The sequence below is a fragment of the Papilio machaon genome, chromosome 1 (assembly GCF_912999745.1).
Source record: "Papilio machaon chromosome 1, ilPapMach1.1, whole genome shotgun sequence".
Lineage (NCBI taxonomy): Eukaryota > Metazoa > Arthropoda > Insecta > Lepidoptera > Papilionidae > Papilio > Papilio machaon.
This window is the reverse complement of record NC_059986.1, coordinates 6207752-6221243: the sequence shown is the minus strand read 5'-3', so window position 1 is coordinate 6221243 and position 13492 is coordinate 6207752. Positions and strand designations below refer to the sequence as shown.

General features: G+C 35.1%; 2 protein-coding genes across 2 annotated transcripts in view; one reads left to right on the top strand and one right to left on the bottom strand.

Moving 5' to 3' along the window:
• Positions 1-1424: 1424 nt before the first annotated feature.
• Positions 1425-7043, bottom strand: LOC106719788. The gene is made up of 5 exons (XM_045680085.1): positions 6879-7043; positions 4598-6747; positions 3463-4518; positions 1828-3383; positions 1425-1711 (listed from the first exon to the last, which is right to left on the bottom strand). Exons 1-5 carry the CDS (start codon positions 7041-7043, stop codon positions 1425-1427), a joined length of 5214 nt encoding a protein of 1737 aa, XP_045536041.1.
• Positions 7044-7884: 841 nt separating this feature from the next.
• LOC106712143 (LIM/homeobox protein Lhx3) overlaps positions 7885-13492 on the top strand; it is a 32871-nt gene continuing 27263 nt past the window's right edge. Inside the window, exon 1 of the mRNA XM_045678361.1 lies at positions 7885-8138. Within this exon, the coding sequence (XP_045534317.1) occupies positions 7997-8138 (142 nt within the window). The 5' untranslated portion in view covers positions 7885-7996. The remainder of the gene's footprint in view (positions 8139-13492) is intronic.

The window sequence follows — 13492 nt, the reverse complement described above, 5'->3', positions numbered from 1 at the left end:
CACCAGCTTTCTACAGTGCACGTTCGCAGTCGCAGCTACTTGTATAATTAATGTTATACGACGCAAGGATACTTTTTCAGTAAACATAATAAATGACAAATAAAAAAAGTAATATGTTTCTGTCGATTTTGTATTCTTTGTTACGAGACGAGATTAAAGCCTGAAATCACTATCGTATGAGGTCACGAAAATCATAGATTAAATGTAACTTATCAAGAACGTACGAGAAAATGAAATTAAATACTGATAATATTCGAAAACATAAACGCAACTGAAGAATATATCCAAACGGGATGGACACGGAAAGCTTTTTTTTTTTTCCAAAAAATTTTCAGGGAACTTTTGTATGATCCAGACTTCCTCTTTTGCTTATTATCGTTCACTAATAGTTATTCTTTTGAAGGCATTTTTCTTACTATTAGTATACTGGTTGTGATGATAATGGATAACGTTAAAACAATAAAGAGATCATAGTTATTCCTTATAATTATGAAACGGCCCCAAACGATATTTTTAAACACATTTACCACTTTGTCAAATTAATTGTTTGTATTTCGATTTGTTTGACGTTTTTGTCCATATTTGTAATGATCGTTTTCCAACCTCTACCTATATATTCCTAAATAATTTAATAATTGTGGCAGAAAGTTTTAGACTAATCCTAAACTTTTTGGAGATATTGTATTGAATTATCCTATGCATTATCAATTATTGCATGTGCGTTTAGTGTTTTTACATTGACTACCGGTCGGGTAAGTATGGCTCGGTGCCTCGGTCAAGGCGGTAGACGGCGCGGCGCGGTGCAGTTGGTGCTCTCACCACACTTCCAAACACAGATATGCTCATGGGAATCTGCTGTGACGTGTGCTTCTATCAATTCTATTTATATTGTTAAAACAATGTTAGGGCTGCGATACGCGGACTGTCTCAAGCAGTTGATATAAATAACAACAAGCTGTCGGTCTACCTGAAGCGTTTAAAATTCGACAAAGTTAAGTCTAGTTGTCGAACTATGTTTACACGATCTATATTCAAGTTATTACATTAAATTCGAATGGAGTTCATTAGTTTTATATACAACAAGGAAGTTAATAGTTCAAGGAAGCATTTGTTGTAATTTGATTGCCTGAGCCTGCAGTTTCAAGGTCGTACTATATTCATTGCAGAAATTGTGTTAAACTGATGTTAAAAAAAATTTTAGCGTCACGCAAAACACGTTAAATGATGACGAAATTAAACGTCAGTTTTACTCTTAAATTTAATTGAAATAAAAGGATATAGCAAACGCAAGTAAAATGGTACTTGTCTCATAACTAAAATAAATTAAGAATGATAATATAGATAAATTAACAAACATTGTACAAGATATTCATAACGTTATCATGTAATTATAAAGTTTGCTTCAATATTATGAAATGACAATTTTACTCATTCTCAGTGAATACGACTTTATATGTGCGTACGTCCATACCACATTCTGAGGTGAAAGTGACTGAGAATTTCTCAGGTTTATCGCACACGGGTACCGTTATCGGAAGGGCTAGAGTGTCTTCTGTGTGCTGGGCCAGTGTCACTCGGTCGACTCGCGGCTCAAGCGAGCGTGCCGTCACACGAAACGAGGTCTCATTGCGCAGGATATGTTGCACATCAGGCATATTCGTACCGCCTTCTGCTAAAAGCATGCCAAGAATAATTCTTCCTGTTGATGTCTCTGCAAGTTGAAAAACATTTATATTATGTATTAATGAAATTTTATAATCTATTTGTTCGTAGTAAAATGGATTTAATTCAAACAATAGCGATGTTGTAGATAATCAATATTTTTACCTATTAGTTGATCAAATATCTCAATCATCTTTTCAGAAGCCCTTTCTATTAATGCTCCACGTAACGATTTTATCATTATATCATTGCGATGTGGTATCATCAGAAGAGTAGTCCGGTAGCATTCACATTCTGCCCCGCAGCTGCACGGCGGTATCGGCCATTCGGGAACTTTAACAAATAGCGTATCGAGAAATATGTCACATCGTGGTTGTGATGTTACTTTTATAAAGAATTCTCCAATATTACTTTTAAACCATATCCATGTGTTGCTTATTTGAGCATTTAAACAGATCAGAAGGAAATGTAACTTGTGCTCCAAAACTTCTTGTCCACTTTCTTTAGGCATACCAGATAATGTTACATTTTTATCAATAAGATGAAGTCGTGTTGCGTAAAATTTACGTTTTGGATTTTCTTCAAGCACTACAGGTATGAAAGGTTCTTCGTCTAATACAAACATTCTAAATGTAGTAGTTGCTGTAAAGGGTGACGATACGAATACATCAACTTTTTGTTGTCTATAATTAGGGCCAGAAACTTTGCACTTTCTTAAAGGTGCGAAGGTCTCTACTCTTCCGGAGAGCATAAATACTATGTAAGTATCGAAAATTCGTGTTTTATTATATCCATGTACTAAAAGAATGGATTTACATTCATCAACAAAATTCGCATTGTAAGTAACATTTACAGCAACTTTTTTACCACTGTCACCTGCAGCTATTTTTTCAACACTAAAAGTGTTCTTTGAATTATCGAGCAGAAAATAGGCAAGGGTTAAAGATTCTTGACTTGCTGGATTTATCGAAACTTTTCTTGTGGAACTTTTCAGAAGTGGCGGATTAAATATGATGATGTCTTTTGGTTTAAACATAGGCAAAGCGACATACAAAGTAATAGATAAAAAAAACATTTGTAAAAAATTTGGTTCAAGAAAATCTAAACTGCCTATTGGAAAGTTGAGCCGTAATTGGTTGATAGCTTCAATAATGAGACAAGCGTTATTAATTTTTCCATTATTAGTTTTACACTCGTTTTCCTTACTGTATATTGAGAAATGATCTTTTAGAAACGAACAGTGATTTAAAAATGCTGCAATAATAGCAATACCGTCACACAAGTCGGTTGTGATGTTCTTGATACATTTAACCGTTTCACCTTTAAGACATTGTGCATAATGTGCTCTTAGCTGATCATTGTACCAATTAATTAATGTATTTAATATATCTCTTGGCTGTGAACTAACGCAAACACAATCAAAAAAGCAGCTGTCTAATATGAAAACCTTATAGCTTTGCAAGATAAAGTCTATCCAACATTGTTTGTTCAATCTCTTAAACAATGTCACATCACTTAAAATTTCTTGTATGAAAAATTTATCAGCATTATTTTTTGGCGGTACATTTGTCACATATATAACGAATTGGTCGTAACTTAAAAGAAATTTTGCCTCCAATGCCCATATGTTAGCTCCGCGAGATTTTAATAACTTAATAATTTCTCCATAAACACCATGAATATCTTTCACTTGCCTTACTGTTTCATCTGCGTCAAACACTCTGAAATAGAATAATTAATGCAAACCTACACGTTTCTCAATAATTAATAAATCTCACATATACACAATACAATACTTACTCCACTTTATGTATGTGCTTTAGTAATGGTCCTGCAATCCTTTTAATAAAATTTAGATATGAAACATTGATCCCTTTAGATTTTTCTTTAGCTTGAGACGTCATAGCAATTGACAATGCATTAAGAGTTTCGGGAATTTTGGGATACAATTCCTTTCTAAATCCTTGGTAAAACATCCACCTTTCAAGAAATTGAGAACTTTTTTCCATATAGTTATAGAGATCAATTTGAATTTCTTCAGGATAATATGGGTAAGGATTATCTTCATAGTGCACCATTGTTTCTACATGTAACGTGAGGGGACAGTAAGTAAAACAAAATTTGATTTCTATATCACAACTCGATCCACTAGAATGTCTAAATGTAACCGTCGAAGTGGCAACTATTGGTTTTTCACTATAAACAGATATCTTTGCTCTTATAGATGTATATTTTTTAGTTGTATCGTTTTCTAAAATTTCATAATCCAATAATTCTACTGTTACAAACATCTGCTTATTCGATGCAAATGAAAATGAACTCAAATCTGTTTCAATATCGAGTGTAAAAGTTATAATATTAAACAAAGTTTTCCCAACATATGTCGCAGGAAATGTTATGCGAGATTTGCTTGGTATTAAGGTAGGCATTTCATTAACTCCAACAAATGTTAAGTTGTAATAAGGTGTGGTATTTGTACCAAGATACAACAAAGCAACAGATACAAATCTGCCAGGTCCTTTAGGATGAAACTTCAAACAAAAATTAGCAGCCTTTAATGTAATCAATTCGAATTTGAGATAATTTTCAGATGTCATTAGTAGATTTTCTTCGGATGTTAGATTAAGAGAAAAGTTTGGCGCAATTTTTGAAATTAATATTGTAATGTGCAAAGTCTGTTTAGAGACATTTTTCATAGTAAATTCAATACTGTTGTTGGCATTCATTTTGTAAAATATTTCAAAATTATCAACGGAAAATTCTAGCTGCGGTAAACTTATTACACCGTTGATGCGGCAAAAACTGATTTCTTTATTAATCGATTTTATTTTTACTTTCGGATTGTTCTCGTATAATCTGCAATTATTATTAAAATATTGTCATTATTAATGAGTTTTCACAAAATAAAGTGCAATTAATACCAAATTATGCTTACTCCACGTTCTTTTCGATGTAGTAACGAAGATCGTGTGATTGAGAATTACTGTCAGGAGGGCCTATTAATCCGTTTACTCTAAAAGGCATATAAAAATCATATTCTCTTCTGAATGTTCCTTGGACTTGTATAAAAATTGTTTTAGATTGTCCTCCTTCAATATCGAATTTCGTGAGCCTACATTTTTCGTTACCTTTGTTATAATAGACATTAAAAATTTCATCATCACTGTCAATTACCTCTATTTCTGATTTGACGTTGCATGTATTTTGTAGGACTACTTGTACATAAGTTAACATCTTGCATGGTATTCGTGACATGTAAACATTTTTTGGTTGAATGTTCAATTTCGGTTCCACCACATTGCCGCTTACTGGCACCACAACATTTTCTTTGTTATTAATTTTAAGCACCAAATCAAAGTTAAACTCTATTACACAAGAAATCTTCACAATAACGTCAAAAGGTATTATCATCTTTGGTCCTATCACTCCACTCATAGGCTCTACTTTAATCCCGGGTAAAAGAGGTTCGACCACATAAAAGAAAGCAACTTCTCTTGAAGAATTTTCCAATTTGAGTTTCTCAACTGTTTCTAAATTTAAGGCTATGTCATTTAATGCTAAAGCAGTTTTTAAGAATTTAATTGAAAGTTTGCGAGTTACGATATAAAGTTCCACAGGAATCACTTTCTTATCCAAGTTTAAGTCGATTTCAAAAATTTTCGCTTTTGTTGGTCTACAATTGTATATAACATTACACATCCTGCAGGTATTTCCTGGGAGTGAGCCTGAGCTTGGAACTACTTCGAATGGCATGTCATCATTTGGAGTATTCCAAGTAAAGTCTACGGTAACATTAAAATAGTTATGCATTTTTATCGGAAGTGATGTAATAAAAGCTTCCATGGTGACCATACCAAACTTTAAGCTTTTATCTGATAACATAAGACATGCGTTACCAATTTGAAGAGTATATGAATGTTGTCGATAATATTTTTTATTTATAGTATATTCAAAATAATCATCAAAGTTTCCTTCCAAATGACCAAAACAGAATAAAATTAATTTCATTTCCTTCATTGCCTTCAACTTTACATGTAAAGTACGTTCTTTTCTTTCTGTGTAATAAATGTATTCACTTTGAAAAAAATCTAGCGTGATATCACACATGCTATTATTTTCAATAGTTATTTCATTTTCAGCATAAGATTCTAATCCAACTCGTCCAAAGTCAACGACTGTAGGTTGGGGTAATATGAAGAAGACATCATAAATTGATAGCGTTCTAGGAATTGGTTTACAAAACATATTTCCCGGTATGTTTGGTTTATTCCCTACATCGATATAACACTGGTCTTTTTCTATAATCCTATTTTCAGATACATCTTTAGTTAAAGCTGACATTTTACAAACAATCAAAAATTCAAAAGCTTTTTTCTTATGTTCATTAAGTATAGATAACTCATCTTCGATATAAGTATAGGAGGGGTTCGGTTCATGTTGTAACGTGTGCAATGACTTAACGAGTGGAGGACGATATCTTTGTGAGCAAATAACTTTTACTTTGCATGATATTTTGTAAGGTATTATATTGTCATTGTATTCAGGATTCTTATTTGTTGTTGGTTTATAAATGCTTTCATTCGGGTTTGTTATACGAAATTCAATTTGATTGTCCACTTTTAGACTATTAGGCTTTACGGTAATCAGTACTTCTTGATATGAGGCAGGTTTTATACAAAATACTTGCGGCAATACTTCAAAGCTGACTGATTTCAGATAATAGACCTTCGCTGTTGTGAACTTAGAATCGTTCCGTATTATTAAATGTGTCGTCATTTTTTTATTTAGTGAGACTTCACCGAAATCTAAGACTTTAGGTTTGTGTGACATTTTAATGTATTCAAACTGACCACTAATGTAGTATCTTCCAATTTCTGCATGCCATTCATTATTACAACATCTTATTCCATCTACATGTATTAGTCGCAAATCGACAACAAATCTATTATCATTATTTTTTAATTGTTTAGGTCCCACAATGCATTCATTGGTAGGTTTAAAAGTTATTTCTATTGTATGATTGTCTATTATCGTTATAATAAAAGCTCTATGTGATGCGGATACTTCGCGAGCCTCTTCGAATTTCTACAAGGAAAACTTTTGATTTAAATAAAAATAGTATTTAATAGTAAAAAATAATAGATGATCAAACTATGGGGTAAGCAGATGGGTTACGGGGTCCTTATTAAGCATCTAACAGTGATAAGTTTCCCTACCTTTAATGTCCCTTCATGCATTGTTTTGAAATATGCAGACGTATACAGATCTCTTTCCACTTTAATCTGTTTTGAAATGGTTAAACCTACGAAACATATGGGAAATTCAATCAGTTCAAAGGTTTTAAATACGTTATCAGGATCGTACTTGTCGCAGTTTTGCATTATATTTTTTTAAACGTGATCTATATTAAAAAGTTTAATATTTTATGACCAAAAATATAAATAATTAAAACAGCAAAATTGCAAGTATTGACATTTGACAAATTGTCAATTTTATGTTTCATTTTGGCAATAATTAGGACAAATGGTGATAGGTTTAGATCTTATATATAAAATTCTCGTGTCACGGGGTTCGAACTTGAACTCCTCCGAAACGGCTTGACCGATTCTCATGAAATTTTGTGAGCATATTCTGTAGTGTAGTGTAGTGTGTAGTGAATCGGCCAACATCTATTTTTCATAATCCCCCCCCATTTAGTTTTTTTTTTAACTGCGCGCGGACGGAGTCGCGGGCGACAGCTAGTTTTCTTATAACTTAAAGTATGTATTTGGCTGTTTTATTAATTTTTCGCCAAAATTTAAAATATGTATAGGTACTTAATTCTGAGATATTTGTAATGGAATTATACAAAAATATAATCACAATTACAATTTCAAAATTCTGTTTCTTGACAACGGCGAGGCTAGATGAGTAGCGGCGCCCGGCGCAGTGCCCCCGCGAACGGGATAACGTGCCGGAGTAATATTGTAGATGGATGTAAGCATCAGGGGTGTGTCGTACGACTCCGGCAAATTAGTTCGGGGCGGGGGAGCCCCGGCCGCCCCTCTCGCCCGAGGGTTTATCAGATTCGGGGGGGTAAAAAATGACTTCTCAATGGGAGGTAGGAGGGTAGTGCGCAGAGCGCGCGGCGTGTTGGGCGGGCGTGGGCGGTGCCGCGCGGGGCAGGATTCCTCCGCGCGCGGCCTCCGGTGCGCCGTTCCGCTCCCGGTCCCTTGTCGTCGCCTCGGTCGAAATACTACCGGCACCGGAAAGTACGCGCGCCTCGCACGGAATGCGAGCCCTTCGAGCCGACGCTCGATGTTTGTGTGGTGTCGCAAGGACGTAGTTGTGATACATGGAATCTGGATATAACGAGTTGGTGCAAGATTGCAGGGCCCGTGACGTCCCTATGGGCACGAGTCTCGACATGCATCCATTGGATCCGCCGCCGCCCGATGTACTCCTGGCTCTATTGGCTAGAAATAAAGCTTTGGAAGGTGAGAATGACTTCATTTTATTTTTTTTCCATAACAATTATATCAATTACATTTGAATAACTTCCTTATTTTTGTTAGCACAATAGAAGCTTGATAATTGTACTGTAAAGAAGTACCTCTTGTTGTCGAAGTGGAATCAGTAATCCATAAAGTAAGCTACAATTACCGCGTGGGGCACGTGTCGGCGGGCACGCGGCGGGGCGGGTACGGCGTGTGCGTGTCCGCGCGGCGGCTGCGCTCGCGTGGCCGTGGGCCGCGGGCGCAGCGGTGGGCTGTGGGGCTTCGCGTAATCAAGTTAAGTGCTCGCACAACACAGGAACGTCGATGAGCTCTTTTCGATTTAAACGCCGACGCGCACCTATTATACCGATAACGTCGCACTTAGCAAATTGTTGTTATACGAGGGCATTGTTTGTAATGTTCGTATTAAAGTGCTATTTCTGGTATTGCTGGCTTACTAACAATTACTTTTACATCTATCTATATATATAAAAGAAAGTCGTGTTAGTTACACTATTTATAACTCAAGAACGGCTGAATCGATTTGACTGAAAATTGGTGGGCAGGTAGCTTAGAACCAGGAAACGGACATAGGATAATTTTTACCCCGTTTTCTATTTTTTATTCCGCGCGGACGAAGTCGCGGGTAAAAGCTAGTATAATATAAAAGAAAGTCGTGTTAGTTACACTATTTATAACTCAAGAACGGCTGAATTTATTTGACTGAAAATTGGTGGGCAGGTAGCTAAGAACCAGGAAACGGACATAGGATAATTTTTACCCCGTTTTCTATTTTTTATTCCGCGCGGACGGAGTCGCGGGTAAAAGCTAGTTTGTTATAAACGATTACTCTATTATTCTCCTGTCTTCTTCATTAAATCGATCGTATGTAGCCTCTTAACAATTTAAATTGGAACAAGAAGCCAGCATTAAAACATTAGGTAAAATGTGTTTCAATTTTGACCAGTGTCTTTCTCATAAACATGACTTCTAATTTCATAGTACGATTATATGCATAAAATTCTGAACTAGTAAAACATTGGCTTTTTGCATTTTAAATGTATATGTATAAAATAGAAGTTTTTTTATTACAAACCCATTTTCCTGTTTAATTTTTTTTTTGTTTAAATACAAGATGATTTAATAAATAGATACTGCTATTGGCTCGGTATCTCTTAAACCGGGTTATAGATAGATTAGTTATCTATAAACTATATTTTTTTAATCACGTATACAAAGCACCAAAACAACACTCCATTAAACTATAAAAAAAGAAAACATTTTAACAGGACATCAATTTTCAGTGTGAGAAAATGATTGAGCAAATATTGAGCTATTATTTTATGGAACAGGAATGAAGTGGAGACGTCTCCTATTATATTACCACATTAACGCCGGAAGCGGCCACGTGGCGTCGCGCGCGCGCCTAATCGCTTCCTTCCGGTGTCGTTTTTTCAAATAACAGCATAACTTTAAAAGTGTTTGACACAATCACTTTTTAATCGATAGAAACTGGGAAGGTGAAAAACTGGACAAAAAATACAGCGTTGCTTACAAACATGGTTACCAGTTACTTTTATTGGAAGAATATCTTCACTTTTCATTATCTAAAAACTAACATAAATTAAAAAAAAGAACGACTTTCTTGACTAAGCTCACTTAGATGCTGACTTTTAATGTATTTATACCCTTTAGTAACAATAAGGAAAGTTTATAAATGATGTGGGCTAGTTGGGCAGAGATCATCAGGCGCTCGACGGGGGGCGACATCTGTCGGGAGCCGACCCTTGCCCGACTTACCTATCGTGACCTACCTGACTTTTATGATCCTCTTTATTGCCAACTGTTTCTAAATTATTATAGCTTTTAATTTAGACGTAATAACGGGAGTACAGTCAGCTGCATAAATATGCATATATTTTTTACAAAATCTTTAGAAGATTTCATACGTTTTTTGCTTTCTAAAACATATATCACTGTATCAGTCCGTATGCTTTCGACAATGACGAATACATGCATGTATATTTATATTAGTAAATACACATGTGTATTTTGAAATTGACTGTACATTAAAGTAATAGTAACTCGTTTCTACTCTGCTCGAGTTATTACGATTTTTTCAATAAAAAAATAACTTAGTACATCTGTCAATAATAGAAAACACTTTTTTAATCTATATATATAAAATAAAGTCGTGTTAGTTACACTATTTATAATCAAGAACGGCTGAATCGATTTGACTGAAAATTGGTGGGCAGGTAGCTTAGAACCAGGAAACGGACATAGGATAATTTTTACCCCGTTTTCTATTTTTTATTCCGCGCGGACGGAGTCGCGGGTAAAAGCTAGTTACTTATAAAAGAAACAAAAAGTCAAGTATTTACACATTATAACTCTGTTGAAAATTCTAAGAAGTTTTTTTTGTGTGCTTAAAAATAACACATAACAAAATTAAGAGTCGTGAATAATACTCAAAACTTCGAGTAAGTTCATCAGTATAAAAACACCACGCATAGGCAAAAAATTAATCAGACCGCATTTTTCCAAAGCTATAATCATAAGAAAATTCATATTTTTGTTGAATGATTTTGTATAGGGTGGATTCTATGATTACACGAACATAAAGGGCTTCTGTACAAAGCTCCCGGTGATCAGCTTTATCTCTTTGTTAGAGTTTTAATCAATCAGAGAGACGGAGGGACGTCGCGGTTTATATCGGCGAAGTACGAAATGTTAGTTTTACAGACAAGTAGAAGTTTATTCATTCTACTTTGATTTATTGAAAACATTGACATCAACAATTCATTAAGATTGCATATCAAGTACTAGCTCAAGTACGTCTATTACTTATATAAAATAATAATAATAAAACTTTAATGCAGACACATCTATACAAAATCAACTTAGAAATTAAATAAAACTACAACACATGTAGAGTGTCCACATGGCTAATACGGGACAGTCCAAACCCGCTCTATCAACAATGTGTTGTAGGTAGCTGTTAGCGCTGCACCGCACCCGCTGCATCAGGGATGCTGCTTTTTTCTTATCAATGCGGCAAAGCCGTCAACACCGGCATCTGTAAACTACATAATTACAATAATGTTGTTAACGGTTTATTAATAATTAAGTACATATTACCGGCAGTTGAAATCCACAATAAGAATAATATGTTCTATGATATCAAATCGAAGCGTATCAGTATTAGACAGTTTTGATGTAACTAAATGACTAATTGCGCTAACCAAGTGATTTTTATCTTAACAAGTATAAATTTTTTCTCTACTAAATTCGTATGAAAACAAAGTGGGTGCGCCGCGTGGGGCAGATGTTGAGGGGAACGTTGCGCGGGTAATTATATAGAGGTAGCCGCTTTTTGACTTCTATAATAAATCGAATATAAAGTAAAATTTTTGTTATTAATCAAACTTATTTAGGCATTTTCAATTACGTTTTTATGTCTTCTTTGAATGTTTTATTAATATTTCGATGCCAGCAATTTAGATTTCGTATCTAGAGAAGACCAACAAATTAATTTTCTTTGAAGGCATTCATTGAAGGAGTTTATTTTTTATTAAGAATACTGCAGACAACAGAATGAGTTGTAGATGTTCACGGTGCTGCGGCGGCTGAGAGGGTGACAGGAATAATATCAAATTTTCTTTCCATTGCTTTTTTTCTTAGAAAGGGCGAGAATAGGCTAGAACTAAAAATCGCTGTTAAGTTTTTATGTCTACCAAGTAATTGATCTTAGAAGATAATTTTCCTTTTCTTTAAATTCGTTTAGTATTTTGATGATCAGACGTCGGAGGAGTTTGAATAAAATCCGTTTAAAATAGCTGTCACAAAATTTACTTAAAGGTTAAACGTTTTCACCTCGACCACATTAAACAATTACTAAAGACTCGCAATCCGCTTCAATGGGTAGTTGAAGAGAAAATTAAGAAGACGCACGACCTAAGGATGTTCATTACCGGCGCTCCGTATTAAAAGCGGGAGCCCTTCTGCTAGAATATGTATTTTTATGAGCACTCCGGTCGTATCTTCGTGCAAGTTTGATGCGGGCAATCTCGGCACCGCGCCGCCACCTGCTCCCAACACGCTCGCTCGGAAACTACGCTTCATAATTTGTGCTCTTTATGAACGAATACCTGAGCTTTTTTTTTTAATTATTATCTGTGTGTGTAAAAATATATGAAACGTTGTCCAAATTGTGTATAATATCGGATAAAAAATCATTAAAAACACTGGAACATATAGTTCTGTTTAATTATATATATATATTTTTTTTTATATTGGAAAAGTTAGCGCTTGACCACGATCTCACCCGGTGAGGTGAAGATGTGGTCTAAGGATGGTACGCGCTAGCTTTGTAGATGCCTATTCACTCTACTCTTGAAGGCCCCCACATCGTACTTGGACGGAAAAACTGACGCCGGCAACTTATTCCAATCCTTAGCAGTACGCACAAGGAACGATGATTCAAACTTTTTCGTTCGAACGCGTGGCACGTCTACTACATAAGGATGGATTCCAGCCGTATGTCTGAACGTCCGATGGTAGAATGGTGATGGTGGAATTATATCGTGTAATTCCTGCGCACACTCCCCAAAATGCAGCCTGTAAAATACCGAGAGACTAGCCACTCTACGCCTGTGCTCAAGACTGATTAGATTTAGGTCTTGGTCACCGAACAACTTTTTGGCTCGCCTCTCCACCGAATCTAGTGCCGCGAGTTGGTACTTTGCTGCGCCTGCCCAGATATGACAGCAGTACTCCACACATGGCCGGATCTGTGCTTTATACAGGGTCAAAAGCTGTCCCGGTGTAAAGTACCGCCGTACCTTTGAAATAATATTAATGCTTGAGTAAGTATTATTTTTCTTATTTTGTCATAACTAAGATTTTTAATGAACTATTACTTTATTAGCCAACTAGATTACGCTCCTAGTTTATTCTAACTTTAGTATAGTTATATAGTTATAAGGAACATCTAAGCACTATGTTACTGCTCATCATGTCTATACAAATTTGACTTTAATGACTTAACAATTATGACAGTCTTGCGAGTCACATAGGCATTGCTATGGTAACCAATAAAATGATTTCATAAGATAAACACGAAAGAATCGATTATACATCATAATGTAAATCTTATTTCTTACAATTTATTAAATATCTTACTAATGTTTTAAATACTAATGTTTAGATGTATGGATGGATGTTTGTTAGAAAGTATCTCCAGAACGGCTCAACGGATTTCGCTGGCATAGGCTACTTATTAAGTTTTCTTTTTAATTCATTTCAACATTATAAATGCGAAAGTTTAGATGGATGGACGGATAGATGTTTGT